The sequence below is a fragment of the Silurus aristotelis genome, assembly GCF_946808225.1.
Source record: "Silurus aristotelis genome assembly, chromosome: 5".
In the NCBI taxonomy this organism is placed as follows: domain Eukaryota; kingdom Metazoa; phylum Chordata; class Actinopteri; order Siluriformes; family Siluridae; genus Silurus; species Silurus aristotelis.
Window position 1 is genome coordinate 33,182,193 of NC_139578.1, and position 19,838 is coordinate 33,202,030.

General features: G+C 40.2%; 1 protein-coding gene and 1 long non-coding RNA gene across 2 annotated transcripts; both read left to right on the plus strand.

Moving 5' to 3' along the window:
• Positions 1-6,665: 6,665 nt before the first annotated feature.
• Positions 6,666-7,535, plus strand: LOC310725928. Its single transcript, XR_014533560.1, has 3 exons — positions 6,666-6,781; positions 7,059-7,170; positions 7,270-7,535. It is a non-coding gene; the product is annotated as an uncharacterized lncRNA (long non-coding RNA).
• A 5,018-nt stretch (positions 7,536-12,553) lies between these two features.
• LOC310725920 (C-C motif chemokine 3-like) lies at positions 12,554-19,838 on the plus strand. The gene is made up of 3 exons (XM_083541077.1): positions 12,554-12,713; positions 12,969-13,080; positions 19,569-19,838. The coding sequence occupies exons 1-3, from the start codon at positions 12,644-12,646 to the stop codon at positions 19,669-19,671; spliced, it is 285 nt and encodes a 94-aa protein (XP_083397203.1). The 5' UTR covers positions 12,554-12,643; the 3' UTR covers positions 19,672-19,838.

The following is a 19,838-nucleotide window of genomic DNA, read 5'->3' on the forward strand; positions in this document are numbered from 1 at the left end:
TGGGAGTAACAGCAGCAGTCTTAAGTGACACAGGTACAGTAGAGGAGATAATTGACATATTAATAAGGTGGGAGATGGGGGCAGAAATCGCCGATGTACAGTCTTTTAGCAGGAAAGTAGGTGCAGGATCAAGAGTGCATGATGAGGAGTTAGATTTTTGTATTAGGTCAGTGATTGAAGAGGAATTGGTCATGGCTAGGGTTGTCATAGAATTAATAGTTTAAGATTTCATATGCTCATCGGTAGTTGGTTTCTCACCAAATGTCGCATACAAAGTGTCTAGCTTACCCTGGAAATGGTTCAGGAAAGAGCAGCACATAACCATGGATTCAGAGTCACTAAGGCTTTGCTTTGGTGCTTGAGTCAGTTTATTAATTGTGCTAAATAACATTTTGGGCCTATTGCTTGCTTTGTTAATGATGCTGGAGATATGGGAAGAGCGGGCTGTATTTAAGGCCAGTTTGTATTGCTGAAGGCATTCAGCGTATATAAGAAAATGGCCAGTTGAACCAGTTTTCCTGAGGAGACGTTCATGTTGTCTACATTTTACCTTCAAACCTCGAAGCTCTGCATTGAACCACGGGGAGGAATGGGACATAGGGACAGATCTAATCTTAGTTGGGGCAAACTTATTCAACAATTTTTCAACAGTACAGCAATACTTGTCATAAATCATAGATGGGCAGGTTAAATTTAGCACATCAGAAAGAGCAGAGGAGGCAACAGAATCACAAAAGGAGCTATTGTCAACAGTATTTAAATGACGATAACGTATGGTTAGATTTTTGATGTGGTTGACTGGACAGATGGATGTAAAATCAAAGGAGATTAGTCTATGGTCAGAAAGAGGGATAGCTAAACTATCAACAGAGATATTATTCAGACCAGATGTACAAACAAAATCAAGCGTGTGACCATGAGTATGAGTTGGAAAATTAACATGCTGGATGAGGTCAAAACAGTCAAAGACAACATTTAGCTGAGTAGCAGTGGAGCAAGCAGTATCAACATGAATGTTGAAATCACCAAGAAGAAGAACTTGGGACAACACAGCACACGCTTGGGTTAGTAGTTCACTGAGTTCTGAGAAAAAAATCACTTTGTTGTTTAGGTGGTCTGTAAATTAATATAAGTACAACGGGATGTTTGATACCAAACTTCATAACCATGTATTTAAATGTCGTGGTATTGTGAAAAACCAGTTTAGAGACAGTTAAAGATGCACGAAGAATGACAGCAAGACCACCCCCTTTACCAGTTGTACGTGGTTCTGACATATGTCGATATCCAATAGGGGTAAGCAGATTCAGCTGGATAAAATCATCTGGTACCTGCTAAGTCTCTGTGAGAAATAACATGTCATATTTATTAACTATTAGCTCATTCATATAGGTGCCTTTGTCTGAGATAGATCGACAGTTTAGGAGGGCACAGTGTTTATTCGTTCCATTGACAGTAGGGGTGTGCTTTATCACAGAGTCAGTCATATTAATGTTGATAAGGGAGCGATGTCGATTATGAGAATGCGCCGACTGTTTCATAGCCCTGCTAATGGACCAGATAGAAGGTATCGCAGACGATGATGACTGATGAAGGACGTATCTTCTTCTGGAAGAGCGATGTATATATCTTGAGCGACGAAGGATACCAGATGCACGGCAATGGTCATACGTCGCGGGGTCGAGGCGCCAGTGCCCGTTTAGAGCCACTAGCTCACAGGGCCTGTATACGATTTTCATTTGAGTGTTGAAACCAAAAATAGCCAGAGATAGAGTAGTAAATGCCAGAAACTTTAACGTGCTGAGAAGAGCCATGGAAAAGTCAGCCAACAGCATTACCGCGTTAGCCAGAACCGAACCCAACCAAACATCAACAAAAGCACACGGAAAGTGCAGCTACCTGACCAAACAGTATGCTAGCAGACAATCCACAAGAAGAGTGTTAACTCACCTCATAGTTAGTCAGATCGATGCAGGATCGAGAGGGTAGAGGGCTCGCGATAAACTAGAAACCAAACTTTCAAAAAAACTCTCCAACACGAGTTCTCCAGCACGCCAAAAGGCAAAAGATAACATCCAGCCGTATGGAATTACTCAGATCGGGAAGTAATCCAAAACAATAATTCCGAAATGTGAATTAACACAGCAGGCATACGAAACAAAACAAAACAAAACAAGACAAGACAAAACAAAACAATAACCCAGCATGGAGCGGCAGCTAGATGCGCACAGCGTTCCCAAACCAGAAGTGGTGACATCTCACAAGGCGTAAGCTTATCCACCAGGCTGTTAACCGTTGCACCTCCTCTCTGTATGCTGACTCGTCGTTCTTGCTGATTCAAATCAAATCAAATCAAATCAAATCAAATCAAATTTTATTCATCACATACACATACATACAGGGTACGACATGTAGTGAAATGTTTTTATACGATGGTCCGGCATGAGGGAATAGGATGGGGAAAAGAAAAGGAGGCAGATAAATAAGTATAAGGTATAAGAAAAACTATTAAAATAAAATAAAAGAAATAAATAAAATAAAATAAAAGAATATAAGGTATAAAGATATATAAAAGGATAATGTATGAAACAAATATACATATAAACAGTAAACAATGTGTAGTAAAAAATGTAAACAAAATAAAAATGTAAACAATAGGCAATTTGTGGTGGGTTGTCCATAAAGTGTCCGTGTGCGGTATGGTGTGGTGTAAAGGTCCATAAAGTTTCCATGTGCAATATGGTGCAATATGGTCCATGTGGTATGAATAAAATAAAAAGCGCACTGTGATGTGCAAGTCCAGAGTTTAAAGTGTCGTGGTGCGAACGGTGAGATATGTTTAAAGTGTCGTGGTGCGAAGGTGAATATTTGTACAGAGCAGTGTGGTGATGATGGTGGAGAGAGTGGGCCAGTTCTAGATCCTGGGTGTTTCCTGGTTTAAACACCGGATGGCCTGCGGGAAGAAGCTCCTCCTCATTCTCTCTGTTTTCCTGAACGCAACAGAGAAAAGAGTCCTTTGTTGGGATGGCTGAGGTCCTTCATAATCTTCCTGGCTCTGGTCCTGCACCGCATGATTAGACCCACCATGGTCGTGTCATCGGCAAACTTGACGATGTGGTTGGAGCTGTACATTGTACAGTGCTCAGCCCAACAGCAGTGGGCTGAGCACACAGCCCTGAGGGGCCCCAGTGCTCAGTGTGGTGGTGCTGGAGAAAAGTGCTGGACTGACTGAGGTCTCCCAGTCAGGAAGTCCAGGATCCAGTTACAGAGGGAAGTGTTCAGGCCCAGTAGGCTCAACTTCTCGATCTGGTGCTGAGGAATGATTGTGTTGAATGCTGAGCTGGGAACAATGGTCATTGTCTTGAGGCACTGAGTAACAACATTGCTGCTCAGGGAGATGTTGAAGATGTCAGTGAAGACATCTGCTATCTGTTCTGAACATTCCCTGAGCACTCTGCCAGGAATGTTGTCAGGTCCAGCAGACTTCCGTGGGTTACCTCTGCATAGAGTTTTCCTCACTTCAGCTGTGGTTAGACAGAGCACCTGGTCAGTGGGAGGAGGGGTGGTCTTTCTTGCCTTCACGTTGTTCTGTGCCTCAAACCGGGCGTAGAAGTCGTTCAGCGCATCTGGGATGGAGGCGTCATGGTCACAAGCAGGTGATGTTGTCTTGTAATTCGTGATCGCCTGGATGCCCTGCCACATTCGCCGGGTGTCTCCGCTGTCCTGGAAGTGGTCGTGGTCAAATTTTCTTCGCGTGTGCGCACTTCACCTCTCTGATGGCACGGGACAGTTTGGCCCTTGCTGTTTTTAAGCCCGCCTTGTCCCCTGTTCTGAAGGCAGAGTCTCTTTGTTTCAACAGCACACGCACATTTGCAGTCATCCACGGCTTCTGGTTGGAGCGTGTAGTGATGGTCTTGGAGATGTTCACAATGCACTTGCTTATGTAGCTGGTCACTGATTATGTGTACTCCTTAAAGTTGATGGAATCGCCGTTGGTTGCAGCCTCTCTAAATATGTCCCAGTCAGTGCACTCAAAACAGTCCTGAAGAGCAGAAGTAGCTCCTTCTGGCCAGGTTTTCACCTGTTTCAGAACCGGTTTAGAGCGTCGGATGAGCAGTCTGTTTGCTGGAATTAACATAACAGAGCTGTGGTCTGAGTATCCAAGATGGGGCGGGGCTCCGCACGATACAGGCCGGGGATGTTTGTGTAAACAAGATCCAGCGTGTTCGCCCCTCTCTTTGCGAAGTCCACATGCTGATGGAGTTTAGGAAGCACAGTCCTGAGATTCACATGGTTGAAATCTCTGGCGATTATAAACAATCCGTCAGGGTGAGTATTCTGCAGGTCACTAATAGCGCCGTAGAGTTCACTTAGTGCCTCCTTAGCATTAGCGCTGGGAGGAATGTACACTCCGACAATGTAAACAGTGGTGAATTCCCATGGTAAATAAAATGGTCTGACCATTCCATGTTGATATAAACACACATGCCACCACCGGGAGTGAGCCACGTCTCCGTGAAAACAAAGTCGCAACAGTCTCTAAACTCTCGCCTTGTGGTTCACTGGAGTCGGATGTAATCCAGTTTTTTTGTCCAGGGAGCAGAAGAAAAATGGACGGGAGAGCCGGCCGGCTAGGGTTAGCATTTAGCCTAGCACAGACACCCGCCCGATTGCCATGCTTCCGTGTCCTCGAGCAGTGCTTCAGACATCCCCTCTCCAGGCCACCGGCATCACGTGACACCGAGGGCTGGGGGCCTGTTCTTTGTGGTGGAGGTCGCAGCAAGCCGAGGTCGTGAAGGTTATTGGTGACATAATCATGCAGATTGTAGGTTGCAGGATGCCTGTACCGTAGCAGTGTCTGGTGGTCGTACACATGAACACAGCTGACTCTGGTGTCCATGTATTGTGAAAGGTCGAGCTAAATATGGTGAAAGCACCATTTTTGGACCCGGAGAGGCCACTGCTACTGCCGCGCCGCCATCTTGGATCAAGTCTAGCAAGCAGGAGATTATGATCCATGGTGTCAAAAGCTGCACTGAGGTCGAGCAAAACAAGTAAAGAGACGAACCCCTGCTCAGAGGCCAATAACAGGTCATTTACCACCTTAACTAGCGCCGTCTCTGTGCTATGATGAGGCTGAAATCCTGACTGATTCATTTAAAAAATGTTATTCATTAATAGATGTGAGCAGAACTGCTGTGCTACAACCTTTTCTAGAATCTTGGAGATAAAGGGGAGGTTTGATATTGGACTGTAGTTGGACAGCTGACATGGTGATGGTCAAGTTTCTTAATTAGGGGGTTGATAACTGCAGTTTGAACGATTTAGGTACAAAACCAGTGCTGATGGAAGAGTTTATTATTTTTAAAACAGGTTCAATTCCCTCTGGAATGATCTGTTTGAGGAAACTTGAAGGTGAGGGATCGAGAATGCAGGTTGATGAAATTAATAAAATGAAGTTATTCTCTTGAATAGGAGTAAAATGTTTTAATTGATTGTATGTTATAATTACACTGCTGTCTACAGGGTTATTTATAAAAAAGTTTGGATTTATTTTAATCGGCTGGATTTCTTGCCTTTCTCGTCTCATTTCTTGTTTGTTTAGTTCAGATAGACTATATGTTTATACATGTTCCTGGGGTATCAGTGACCAATGTTTCTGTCCTTTTCTCCTCTTTGGATCTTCCTGGTACATCAAAATACGTCTACCTACTTCTGGGTGGCGTTTTCTTTAATTGGAGACCACTCTGTGTGAGGATGGGTCCACGTCTAAATCCTTAAGATCCATTAGGATCCATTAGGATCTGAGCAATATCAACATTTTGCTACGATGTTTCAGGACCATGAACAGTTCTGTATTTAACTGTACTGTTATGAAGGGACATTCAGTGATGAGGATGAAGATCCCTTTGGATTCTGGTTCCTCTCAAGGTTTCTTCCCCATGAAGTGTCAGGGTTTTTTCCATCACCACAGTCACCAATGGATCACTCATTCGAGATAAACTTACAATTATAAGGAACAGATTTATAAGCACTAAACTTCACTCTATTATAAAACTTTATAACTGCTTTATATCTAGAAAGGTGCTTTAGCATTATTTGCTTAAATCCATTATATAATTGGATGTAAAATGTCAAAGGTTTGTGCACAACTGACGATAATGACCATCTATGGAGCTGGCTTTGTGCATGCTCATGTCATGGTGGAAAAAGTTTGGGTGAATTTCATGATAGTGACTCCAACGACGTCCGAAAACAATTGTAGGTCCCCATCTTTTTTGCAAACAGTTTGGGGAAGAAGATCATATGGCTGGAAACATCAGGTTTCCAATAGTTTTGGTCAAATAATGTATGAGGACGAAACCTTTAGAGGGCCCAAGGATGCAAAATGAATCCCATATTATAACATTATGATAATAATCCAATACAGTGTATTTATTTTGTTTATGTGTGCGATGAAAACGTTGTGTTTTTCATCTAGAAAGTGCAACATAATGATTTCTGCATTCAGCTGAAAACCACAGACAGGTTCTTGTGGAAGACGTGTTGCTTGTTTTCTGTCTACTCGTTTTCAGTCCCAGTCCCTTCTCCCCTCCCCTCTGTCCACTCACTCCTCCTTCTCTTCCTTCTCTGATGGCTTTATAAACCTCAGCTTTTCAAGCTCAGATCTATCCCACATCTCAACGATTATCATCTCCATCATCAGCAGCCATGTCCTCCTGTTCTCTCCTGCTGGTTCTCCTGGGGCTCCTCTCCCTACAGTCCTTCACTATGGCACAATGTAAGACTTTTCTGTTTTTATTATTATTATTTTTTTTTTTGAAGAGCCAATTAAATTAATGTATTTATAACATACTTTTTTATACTTGGTTTATCAGTCATTTGATTTACAGTTATTAAATTGGCAGAAATAATCTGTGATTTATATAAGAAAGTAAAGTCTATCACTTTCTGATGGAACCACTAATGATTTCAGATATTCACTCAGCTCATTCAAAATGACCTGTAACTTTTATATGAACTTTAACCTTTAGTGTGAATGAAATGTTTTGTCACAGCTGCGAGTGGAGCAGATCTGTGCTGTTTTGAGTTCCACAAAAGACCAATTCCTGCAGCGAACATTGTCACTGTTGAAGAAACGAGATCCGACTGTACACTTGTTGGAGTCATGTATGATTTATGATTACAATTTGATTTAAATATATAATTCAGTGTCAATAGAGACATGATTTCACTTCAATACTGATCCATATCTTCTTTCCTTTGCAGTTTTACTACAAAAAAGGGATTCCGGATGTGTGTGGACCCCGAGGTGGATTGGGTGAAGACGATCATTGAGACCAAAAAACCGAACAAACAGGCCTGAGAGCATCCCTTCATCTTCCACGAATTCACTTTGAGTTGCAGAACGCTTCATTTCATTAACATGTTTTTATAATTTGATCTTCTTGAATGTAACAGAACAAAGGTTTTTTTTCAGCTGCACTCACTGATTTATCTGATCTTCTGCCCAAATAAACAGCATTTTTGTTACACCTTATTGTCATTGTGTTGTCATTGTTTTCAAGTCTTTTACACAAAGTGATTTTGGGGTTTAAGTGATGATGAGGTGTAGGGATCTGAAAGACATTGTGGTGTCAGTAATACCGTTTTTTTTGTTTTTGTTTAAACACAATTTTAACAACAATGATTATTTTGCCTGAACGTTACACACAATTTACACACACACATGAATAGCAGAACATCTCAGTTCTTTTGCAAAATGAAACATTTCATTGAAAACTTTACAATAATTTAACCCAATGTTTACACCGTATGGAACACACAAGGTTCATACAATAAGATTCCTTTTGATTTATTTACACACTGCTGTTCACAATCTTACACACGTAAACATTTCTAATTTGATATGATGATGTCAACTGGGTTTGATTTTTGTCACAGATACTGTAAGGAACATGAATATATTGAGCAAACAGTAAACACAAGACCATCACTGCATCCTTAGAAAAATATTGATTTCTCTCCACATTTCTAAACCAGTGAGTTCATCCACTCATTTTTTAGGGTTGAAAATCTGAATTGAAAATCAGAACATTCCAAATACAATATAGTTCATGAACAAAAACATTTACAAAATCATTGCTTTTGGATCTGTTGGATTTCCATATTATATTACCTCATTAATACAAACTGTTTTACATGCTGTTTCGCACAAACTATTTTGTTTCATTTTGTTTAATTACAATGTTCCCTCCTGTACTCAGTTCTCTTTTACACACCACACTGTGTAATTTACAGCAGGTTAACTGTTGGTGCTATTTTGTGTTTTGTGTATTTGTCCTACGTTGTATTGTGTGGTCTTGCACTGTTTGCACCAGGTTGCACACGATGCACTTTCTGTGGCGAGGACACTTACTAGTCCTGAACTCTGTATTTCTGTTATGTAGATTTATGTTGTTAAATGGAGCACCAGGGTTCTGGAGGAACGTTGTTTCATGTCACTGTGTACTGCGTCTGATATATACGGTTTAAATTACAATAAAAGTTTCATGACTTGACTTGTCCAGGTTTTTGTTAAAAAAAATAAATAAAAAAAAAATGTAAAAAATAATCAATATTTTTGTCTCAGTTTTGGCCTTTTGTCCACTTCAAAGTGGATAAATTTGACCGTGTGTGAAAACGGAGGCTTTAGAAACCGATGACTCATTTTTAGTTGCTGCCGCGTTGTTTCTAAGAGCTGTAAAGAAAATAAGCGGCGGGCGGAAATGATGCAGTCGAAACATCTTATGTTTTGCTGATGCGCAGGACAATGACGTGAGCATTTTTAAACGTTTCAATGTGTATTTTTGGGAAACAACTTTAAACAAAAGTGTTGGATGCGTGTGGAACATTTTCGAGTAGTGTAGACATAAGCTCATTCTTACAACTGCTGAAGGGCCCAGAACACCAACATCTCAACCACTGAGCTCCCCCTTCCCTGACTCGACCCAGTTTGTTTAGTTCAGATAGACTATATGTTTAAACATGTTTCTGGGGTATCAGTGACCAGTGTTTTTGTCCTTTTCTCCTTTTCGGATCTGCCTGATACATCAAACTACTTCTACCTAGTTCTGGATGTAGTTCTCTTAAATCGGAGACCACTCTGTGTGAGGATGGTTCTACGTCTAAAGCCTAAAGATCCATAAAGTTACTGAGCAACTCAAGAACTTTAAAGATGGATTTTGACTGGAATTAATATCGACATTTTGCTACGATGTTTCAGGACCATGAACAGTTCTGTATTTAACTGTACTGTAATGAAGGGACATTCAGTGATGAGGATGAAGATCCCTTTGGAGTCTGGTTCCTCTCAAGGTTTCTTCCCCATGAAGTGTCAGGTTTTTTTTTTCATTACCACAGTCACCACTGGATCACTCATTAGAGATAAACTTTTTACAATTATAAGGAACAGATTTACAAACCCGATTAAAAAAAAATTGGGACACTGAACAAATTGTAAATTAAAAAGTAATGCAATCATTTACAAATCTCATAAACTTATATTTTATTCACAATAGAATATAGATAACATATCAAATGTTGAAAGTGAGACATTTTGAAATGTCATGCCAAATATAGGCTCATTTTGGATTTCATGAGAGCTACACATTCCAAAAAAAGTTGGTACAGGCAGCAATAAGAGGCCGGTAAAGTTAAATGTACATATAAGGAACAGCTGGAGGACCAATTTGCAACTTATTAGGTCAATTGGCAACATGATTGAGTGCATGATTAAGTGTCAGTGTCTCTCAGAAGTCAAGATGGGCAGAGGATCACCAGTTCCCCCAATGCTGCGGTGAAAAATAGTGGAGCAACATCAGAAAGGAGTTTCTCAGAGAAAAATTACAAAGAGATTGAAGTTCTCATCATCTACAGTGCATAATATCATCCAAAGATTTAGGGAATCTGGAACAATCTCTGTGCATAAGGGTGAAAGCCTGAAAACCAAACTGGATGCCCGTGATCTTCAGGCCCTTAGACGCCACTGCATCACATACAGGAATGCTACTGTAATGGAAATCACAACATGGGCTCAGGAATACTTCCAGAAAACATTGACGGTGAACACAAGCCACCGTGCCTTTCACCGTCGCCGGCTAAAACTCTATAGGTCAAAAATAAAGCCATATCTAAACATGATCCAGAAGTGCAGGCGTTTTCTCTGGGCCAAGGCTCATTTAAAATGGACTGTGGCAAAGTGGAAAACTGTTCTGTGGTCAGACGAATCAAAATTTGAAATTCTTTTGGGAAAACTGGGACCCCATGTCATCTGGACTAAAGAGGATAAGGACCACCCAAGTTGTTATCAGCGCTCAGTTCAGAAGCCTGCATCTCTGATGGTATAGGGTTGCATGAGTGCGTGTGGCATGGGCAGCTTACACATCTGGAAAGGCATCATCAATGCTGAAAGGTATATCCAAGTTCTAGAACAACATATGCTCCCATCCAGACGTCGTCTCTTTCAGGGAAGATCTTGCATTTTCCAACATGACAATGCCAGAACACATACTGCATCAGTTACAACATCATGGCTGCATAGAAGAAGGATCTGGGTACTGAAATGGCCAGTCTGCAGTCCAGATCTTTCACCCATAGAAAACCAGTGTTGTGCTCGTTACTAAAAAATAGTAACTAGTTAAGTTTATTCGTTACTTCATTCAAAAAGTAACTCCGTTACTTTGTTGATTATTTACACCAAAAAGTAATGCGTTACTGTTAAAAGTAACTTTTTAGTTACTTTTTTAAAGAACCTTCTTTAATGTTCCCATTAATGCCCTTTTATGTGTTATGGTCTACAAACACAAAACTGACTTCAACACAAAGTATTTTTTAAACACTATTTTATTAAAGTCAGAGCAGCACAAACTGAATATATCACAAGGATTTCTGAAATAAAGAACAAAACAAGCTGAATAATAGATTCACAATCAAACACTAAAGTGGCTTCTGCTGTTGTGTTGAGCTCTTAAACATGTTCCCCTTTACAGCTGAAGTATGAAAACTATCAACAATGTAGAACAGAACACCGGGTTAGCGCATAGCTTCTAGCTCCTCAGGCATGGAGGTCCTGGAGGAGCTTCAACAGATTGGAGTTGCTGTTTATCGCAGTAGATACGAGCTTCGAACCAGAAACACACAGATTACATTTGACTTAAAAGTTTTTGTCTTTATGCTCAACTAAAGTGAAATAATGAGCATATTTCCACTTTGAGAAACTCGTCTTGCTCTCGCCTCAACTCGCCATTACTGCCGCACAGACCTGAATAAACTGAGACACGCCCAGAGCGCGTCTTCTTCATGTTTACAGTGGTGTTTATCCTCCAATCCTAAAATGCATCGCTGCTGTAAACAGGTTAGACTGTAGTCTACAGTTCAGCCCAAATTAATTCATTTAAAAAAGTAACGGGTAACGCACCATACGGTAACGGTAACGGAGTTACTTTATTTTTAAAAGTAGCACGTTACAGTATTAGTTACTGTCAAAACACTGTAGAAAAGATGTGGCACATCATAAAGAGGAAGATGCGATAAAGAAGACCTGAGACAGTTGAGCAACTAGAAGCCTGTATTAGACAAGAATGGGAGGACATTCCTATTCCTTAACTTGAGCAACTTGTCTCCTCAGTCCCCAGACATGTACAGACTGTTATAAAAAGAAGAGAGGACGCCACACAGTGGAGACATGGCCTTGTCCCAACTTTTTTGAGATGTGTTGATGCCATGAAATTCAAAATCAACGTATTTTTCCCCCTGAAATGATACATTTTCAGTTTAAACATTTGATATGTCGTCTATGTTGTATTCTGAATAATATATTGAAATTTGAAACTTCCACATTATTGCATTCTGTTTTTATTCACAATTTGTACAGTGTCCCAACTTTTTTGTAATCGGGTTTGTAAAAGCACTAAACTTCACTATATCATAACGCTTTATAACTTCTTTGTATCTACAAAGGTGATTTAAGCATTATTTTCCTAAATCCATTATTTATTTGGATGTAAAATGTCAAAAGTTTGTGGACAACCGAAGATAATGACCATCTTTCACTCCAGCCCATGTTTTATGGAGCTGGCTTTGTGCATGCTCATGTCATGCTGGAAAAAGTTTGCGTGAATTTCATGATAGTGACTCCAAAGACGTCCGAAACAATTGTGGGTCCCCAACTTTTTTGCAAACAGTTTGGGGAAGAAGATCATATGGCTGGAAACATCAGGTTTCCAATAGTTTTGGTCAAATAATGTATGAGGACGAAACCTTTAAAAGAACTAAGGATTCAAAATGAATCCCATATTATAACATTATAACAATAATCCAATACAGTGTATTTATTTTATGTGTGCGATTAAAACGTTGTGTTCTTCACCTAGAAAGTGCAACATAATGATTTCTGCATTCAGCTGAAAACCACAGACAGGTTCTTGTGGAAGACGTGTTGCTTGTTTTCTGTCTACTCGTTCTCAGTCTAAGTCCCTTCTCCCCTCCCCTCTGTCCACTCACTCCTCCTTCTCTTCCTTCTCTGATGGCTTTATAAACCTCAGCTTTTCAAGCTCAGATCTATCCCACATCACAACGATTATCATCTCCATCATCAGCAGCCATGTCCTCCTGTTCTCTCCTGCTGGTTCTCCTGGGGCTCTCCTGCCTTCAGTCCTTCACTATGGCACAATGTAAGACTTTTTTCTCTCTTTTTTTTTTTTACAGTTCTGCATTTGCAGAAAAATATTGTGTCTGTTTGTGTTTTTGTGTTTGTCTGTCTTATTTATATAGTGTAAGAAAGTAAAGTCTATAAGTCTCTAAAGTAAAGTCTATCACTTACTGATGGAACCACTAATGATTTCAGATATTCACTCAGCTCATTCAAAATGACCTGTAACTTTTATATGAACTTTAACCTTTAGTGTGAATGAAATGTTTTGTCACAGCTGCGAGTGGAGCAGATCTGTGCTGTTTTGAGTTCCACAAAAGACCAATTCCTGCAGCGAACATTGTCACTGTTGAAGAAACGAGATCCGACTGTACACTTGTTGGAGTCATGTATGATTTATGATTACAATTTGATTTAAATATATAATTCAGTGTCAATAGAGACATGATTTCACTTCAATACTGATCCATATCTTCTTTCCTTTGCAGTTTTACTACAAAAAAGGGATTCCGGATGTGTGTGGACCCCGAGGTGGATTGGGTGAAGACGATCATTGAGACCAAAAAACCGAACAAACAGGCCTGAGAGCATCCCTTCATCTTCCACGAATTCACTTTGAGTTGCAGAACGCTTCATTTCATTAACATGTTTTTATAATTTGATCTTCTTGAATGTAACAGAACAAAGGTTTTTTTTCAGCTGCACTCACTGATTTATCTGATCTTCTGCCCAAATAAACAGCATTTTTGTTACACATTATTGTCATTGTGTTGTCATTGTTTTCAAGTCTTTTACACAAAGTGATATTGGGGTTTAAGTGATGATGAGGTGTAGGGATCTGAAAGATGATTTTTGACTGAACTCTACACACAATTCACACACACGAATAGCAGAACATCTCAGTTCTTTTGCAAAATGAAATGAAAGTCGTATGGAACATAAACAATTCATACAATGTGATTCTGTTCCTCAGTATTACAGTTTTTTTATTTTGTACATGCTAAAATAAAAATAACACACAGTGAAACCTTATACTGGAGAAGCAAAACCTCAGCTCAGATATGCACAACAATTAGCATATTCTCAGCCTCACACTTATCTAAACACACATCTCTACATTAGACACAGAAATCTAACATAGAGCTTTGTGTGACTGCTTATGCACTATTTTAAAAACAAGGCTCATTTCACACATCCCCCCACACACACACATGAATAGCAGAACATCTCAGTTCTTTTGCAAAATGAAACATTTCATTGAAAACTTTACAATAATTTAACCCAATTTTTACACTGTACTCAGATCTCTTTTTCACACCGCAGTGTGTAATACACAGGAGGTTTACAGGTGGCGCTATTTTGTGTTTTGTGTATTTGTCCTACACTGTCTTGTGTGGTCTTGCACTGTTTGCACCAGGTTGCACACGATGCACTTTCTGTGGCGAGGACACTTACTAGTCCTGAACTCTGTGTTTCTGTTATGTAGTTTTATGTTGTTTTATGGAGCACCAGGGTTCTGGAGGAACGTTGTTTCATGTCACTGTGTACTGCGTCTGATATATACGGTTTAAATGACATTAAGCTTCTTGACTTGTTGGATCTGGCCATAGCACTTCCACATGTGTCTGAATTTCTCTGAGACATTTTAGATTATTGATCGAAACATATTTCTGATCTTGTTCCTCTGTGAAGATTGGCCTCCTCCTCCTCTACGTTCTCGACCCTCAATCCTAAGTGGATCAATCAAAATACATGTTACACAGTAAATGGTATTAAATAGTACTGATGGAGGTAATATAGTATTCTACATTGTACTGTAGACAGTAGAGAAAAGTAGTTTTTTTACCTGTTCGCTTGTCGAAATGTCTGAATTACTGTATCAATCATATATCTGCTGAAGTTGGGATGAACTCTCTACCCAGACTCTTTCCATCTCAACCCATGGTTTACAACATGGTCAACCAATGTTGCTTAAATCACATCTTATAAATTTGGTCACCTTTTTGTTTGTCCACATCCTCCCTCAGGTCTATCCCACTACTACTGCCCTTCCTTCATCACCCTCTCTTTTCTTCCATGGGCTCCCCCTCTCATCTTCACTCTTTCTCTTCCTCCTACACCGACATTGCTTTCCATTTTTGTTGCAGACACTTAAACTCACCTGTAGTTGTTTTATTGTGCGTACACCTGATTGTTGAGTCTCAGTTGCTGGTTAAACCAGTCAAATGTGTTTCGAATCGTTGAGATGAAAACAGGACAGTGAATGGCATTAGATCAATCATTTCGCAACCAGTTCTCTAAAACAGGTGAAAGGTGGATCTTGTGAACATTCAGTTGGCGACAGACAGAGCGAAACATAAAATTACAATTTTTGAAAATGGAAGAACAACCAGGAAATAAACTGACACTAATAAGTAAAAGTGTGAATTCTGTCTGGTCTCCTACAAATCAGTTTTTCTCAGTCGCTTTGGAGCGTTTCTCAGATCAGAAATGAAATTCTCAAAACTACTTGTTCACCCTCCACATCATGTCGTCATTTGTGCACATAATTAAAAGCATGTTTTGTTGCTTCGATCAAATTACGAACTCTTTTGTACATTTTTTTAATCAATCATGTACGAGTGTCTACTGTTTCCTACATTATCAGTTGCTTATGTTCATGTTGATCAAAATATATTATACTGCTTTTATCTGAATAGTTTTAACCCCCAAAACATCTCAGCGTCAGTTCATTGTATACGTCATTAAATGCAAAATGATTAAACCAGTTTTCAGAATCCGTAAGGTCAGTAAGATGATTGGGTATAAATAGTGCCTCTTAGAGAGGCAGAGTCTCAGTGGAACAATTTCAGAATAATGTTCCTGAACATCAAATTGTAAAACAGAATATCTGATCATTTACAGCTGATAATATCAAAAGCTTTAAAGAATCTTGACAAATGTCTGTGCACAAGGGACAAAATCAATATTGGATGTTTGTGATCTTTGGCCCCTCGGCGTCACTTAAAACAGTTCTGTAATAGAAAACACTGCACACGGTTCTCCATTTCATCCACAAATGCAGGTTCAATCTCTATCATACAAAAAAGATGTCATGCGTGAACATGATCCAGAAATGCCGCAACCTCTCTGGACCAAAGCTCATTTAAAATGTCGCTGTGGCTGCCAAAGAAGGAGGCATCGAAAGCGGTGTGCTAGGGCAGGGGTTAATCCTAGGCTAAAAGCTAAACCTAGCCTGCTCTACTATCTATCCTAATAGCAAATGTCTGCTTCCTGTACAACAAACTCAACATTTACATATTCATATTTATGGCATTTGGCAGCTGCCCTTCTCCAGAGCAACTGACATGTATCTCGGTCAGACAGCTGAGCAGCTGTGGGTTTAAGGGCCTTGCTCAGGAGCCCAGAAGTAAAGACCAAAAGCGAACTGCAGAACACACACCCTGACGGACTGTTATTTTCACTGTAGATTTTAACCATGCAAATCTCTGGAATATGCACTCTAAATTTCACCAGAATGTGGGCTTTGCAACCAGATGGGAAAAATGCATGTTTTGTTTATACTGTAAAAACATCCTGGGCACATACCAGGCAAAGCCCAGCCCAAACCTCGACTATTAGACCACATCTCTTACAACTACTGGACCAGCACGATTGTCCTTGAGCTGGGGCATGAGAAATATTGGGTGCCAGTGCCGGACACAGTGGAACTTAAGACGGACCACCACTAGATAGAATGCCTTGGAAGTTGGGAAAGGCCAAACGAAACATGGAGAGAGCGTCCTTGTGGCTGCCCCTAGAGGCAGGTCTCTGGTTGGCACCCAGGCTTTCTGTTTAACACGATGAAGCGGGGCGGCCCCTTCTGCAGAGGTTTAAGGTGGAGCAGTGCCCTCGGCAGGACTCGGCATCCTCAGCGGCTCAGAAGTAAAGTAACATCCTCAGCGGGGATCGGAAAAATTTCCTCAGCGGGGTTTGGGAGTGAAGTAACGTCCTTAGCAGGGATCAGCAGCTGAGGCATCTACAGGGTCTGGGCATCTGAATGGTCTATTGTTGCCAAGATTATTCTGTCAGAAACGCAACGCCTGGCCAGATTGTTCTGTCAGGAATGCGACTGTAAGGAGGACCGAAATGCAGGATGCAACAGGAGTATGGTGAAAATGGTTTTTAATGAAATGAAACAGTTTTTTCGATTCCGAAAAAACAGTCCTAAAGCCAAGAGCCAGCAGAACCAAAAGCAGAGAAAAAAACTGTCCAAAATTCAGGCATGGCAAATGGAGCAATATAAGGCAGATCGAAAACACAAACCAAAAACAGTCCAGGGCCTATACCTGAACCTAGGGAGGCAGCGCAGAACAGGGATCAGGAACAGGATCAGGAACCAAAACAGGTGGCAAGAATAATCTCAGGGATTCAGGGAGCCCGTGAAAAATTCTGGCCCTGAGTAAATTTCTTTTGTGTCCTTATATAATGGGTGGTGAGGGAATAATGGCAAAATGGATCAGTGGAGCAAATGTAATAAATGGAGGGATCAGTGGAGCAGTAATAGAGGATGGAGGGATCAGTGGTAGAGGATAGAGGTATCAGTGGAGCAGTGAAGAGGATGAAGGGATCAGTGAAGCAGTGAAAGAGGATGGAGGGATTAGTGAAGCAGTAATAGAGGATGGAGGGATCAGTGGTAGAGGATGGCGGGATCAGTGGAGCAGTGAAGAGGATGGAGGGATCAGTGAAGCAGTAATAGATGATGGAGGGATCAGTGAAGCAGTGATAGAGGATGGAGGGATCAGTGGAGCAGTAATAGATGATGGAGGAATCAGTGAAGCAGTGATAGAGGATGGAGGGATCAGTGGAGCAGTAATAGATGATGGAGGAATCAGTGAAGCAGTGATAGAGGATGGAGGGATCAGTGGAGCAGTGAAAGAGGATGGAGGGATCAGTGGAGCAGTAATAGATGATGGAGGGATCAGTGAAGCAGTGATAGAGGATGGAGGGATCAGTGGAGTAGTGATAGAGGATGGAGGCACATTTATAACAAGATTATCAGGGATTCCTTTAACTTTCCACTCCAGTCTGGTAAATTCTCCACCCACAGCTGAATTTTTACACAAAGTATCTGTTGAAATGTGCAGTGTAGTCCCTCCAAAAGTGCACATTCAGCAGGTATTTATACACTTACAGTGCCAGTGTGAGTATTTGTGTGTGAAGTGAAGCCGGAGGTGGATGGTTTACCAGGTTTCATAAGTGTGATCAGTAGTGAAAATTATGAGATCAATCTCTGAAGATAAACACCGCTCACCCACCTCTCTTGATATGTGTTCTAGTGACTGTTGTAATATCCTGTGCAATAAAGTTTTCAGAACCACACATAGTTCAAATGTTCTTCAATGTACTGTACATGTACGAGATAGACGTTTCTCTGGCAGTCACATCAGGAAGTTAAGCTTCTTCTACGTTTCCTTAGATGGTTATTTTGTGTTCTGTGATGAGGATGGATCATGTGGACATCCTGACACCTTCTAGCTGTTAGATCTCTTTACCTTGCAGCTTGCAGATAAGAAGCAGTGTGTGATCTATTGCATGAACCTTGCTGATGTTTATGACTCATACTAATGATGTATAATGTAAAAGATATAAGGTAGAAGTAATTTTTAGGTTATATTCAGTATTGTTTGAACATGTTTATACTGAAGCCTACATGTCTTTCTTTTTTATTTGTGCGCGTGATTAAGCACAGCTGGGAGGACATGCAAATATAAAATGTTAGATCGCTATCATTTTAGGTGACAACCACAGCCAGCTTCTAGCTCAAGAAGTGGCGGAGGTTTGGGCTGTGTGTGTGTGTGTGGGGGGGGGGGGGGGGGGTGTTTGTCCTTTCTCAGTCAAAAATATATATTTTTTCATCTTTAAACTGCCCTCTAACCCTCCCACCACACCACACACTCTCCCTCCTCCTCTGATTGGCTATTACCCCAGTGTGGAGATCTTATCTATTTTGTTCTCTATTAGTGAACATTTTCCCAATAACAAATCAAAACCATCATCGTCTCCATCAGCAGCAACCATGTTCTGTCGTTCTCTCCTGCCGGTTCTCCTGGGGCTCTCCTGCCTTCTGTCCTTCACCATGACAGAGAGTAAGATTTTTATTGATATATTTTAAATATAGCGATTAACCTTATAGCTCATTTTAACACTGTTTTATAAACGTTTTTTAAAAGTCATTATAAAAATGTGTGTGTGTGTGTGTGTGTGTGTGTGTGTGTGTGTGTGTGTGTGTGTGTGTGTGTGTTTATCAGTCTCTTTAGTAAAATAACTTTTTTTTCTGAATTATTTTATTTTATAACAAAAATAGAAATTATATATTTTTTATTTTATTTCACTTTTTTATTTATTTATTATTTTTATATTTCTATTAAAAAAAAAAATTTATTTATCAAAAAAGCTTCTGTCATCAAAACAAATTCCAAAGGGGAAACATACTTAGCAATAAGCTCTTTCTGATTCTGATTTTGATATAACCTAAAACTTTTAGGAAATGTCTATGCCAGTATTAAAAAACGTAAAGAAGTTAGTTAAAAAACCTCTACCTCTAGGGTAAAGTGGTAGCATGTAGTAAGTGTGACCTTGAGCAACAGCAGGAATCGGGAAATCATAAAAACCTGAATGAAATGTTTTTGTCACAGGTGCAAATGGTGCAGGTTTGTGCTGCTTTGAGTTCCACAAAAGATCCTTGCCAACAGCCAACGTTGTCTCTGTTGAAGAAACGAGATTCGACTGTACACTTCCTGGAGTCATGTACGATTTCAACTTGCTTCTGTTATAAGATATTTAAATCATGTGACTCACCGCTCTACCCTGACTTTTATCTTCTTTTCATCTACAGTATTACAACTAAAAAAGGATTTCGGATTTGTGCAGACCCTGAGTTGGACTGGGTGAAGCAGATCATCATAGCAATAAACAATACAATGCCGCGTCCGACTTAAACAACTAATTCAAAGCATCTCACCATGAATTATCTAAACATGCTGCTTAAAGCAAATAGAGGAAAATGCCTAACAGGACAAAGATAATTTTTTTATATATCAAACATGCACCTGTAACTGCACTGATTTTTTATATATTCTTCGCATTAAAGCAAATTTCTAACTCA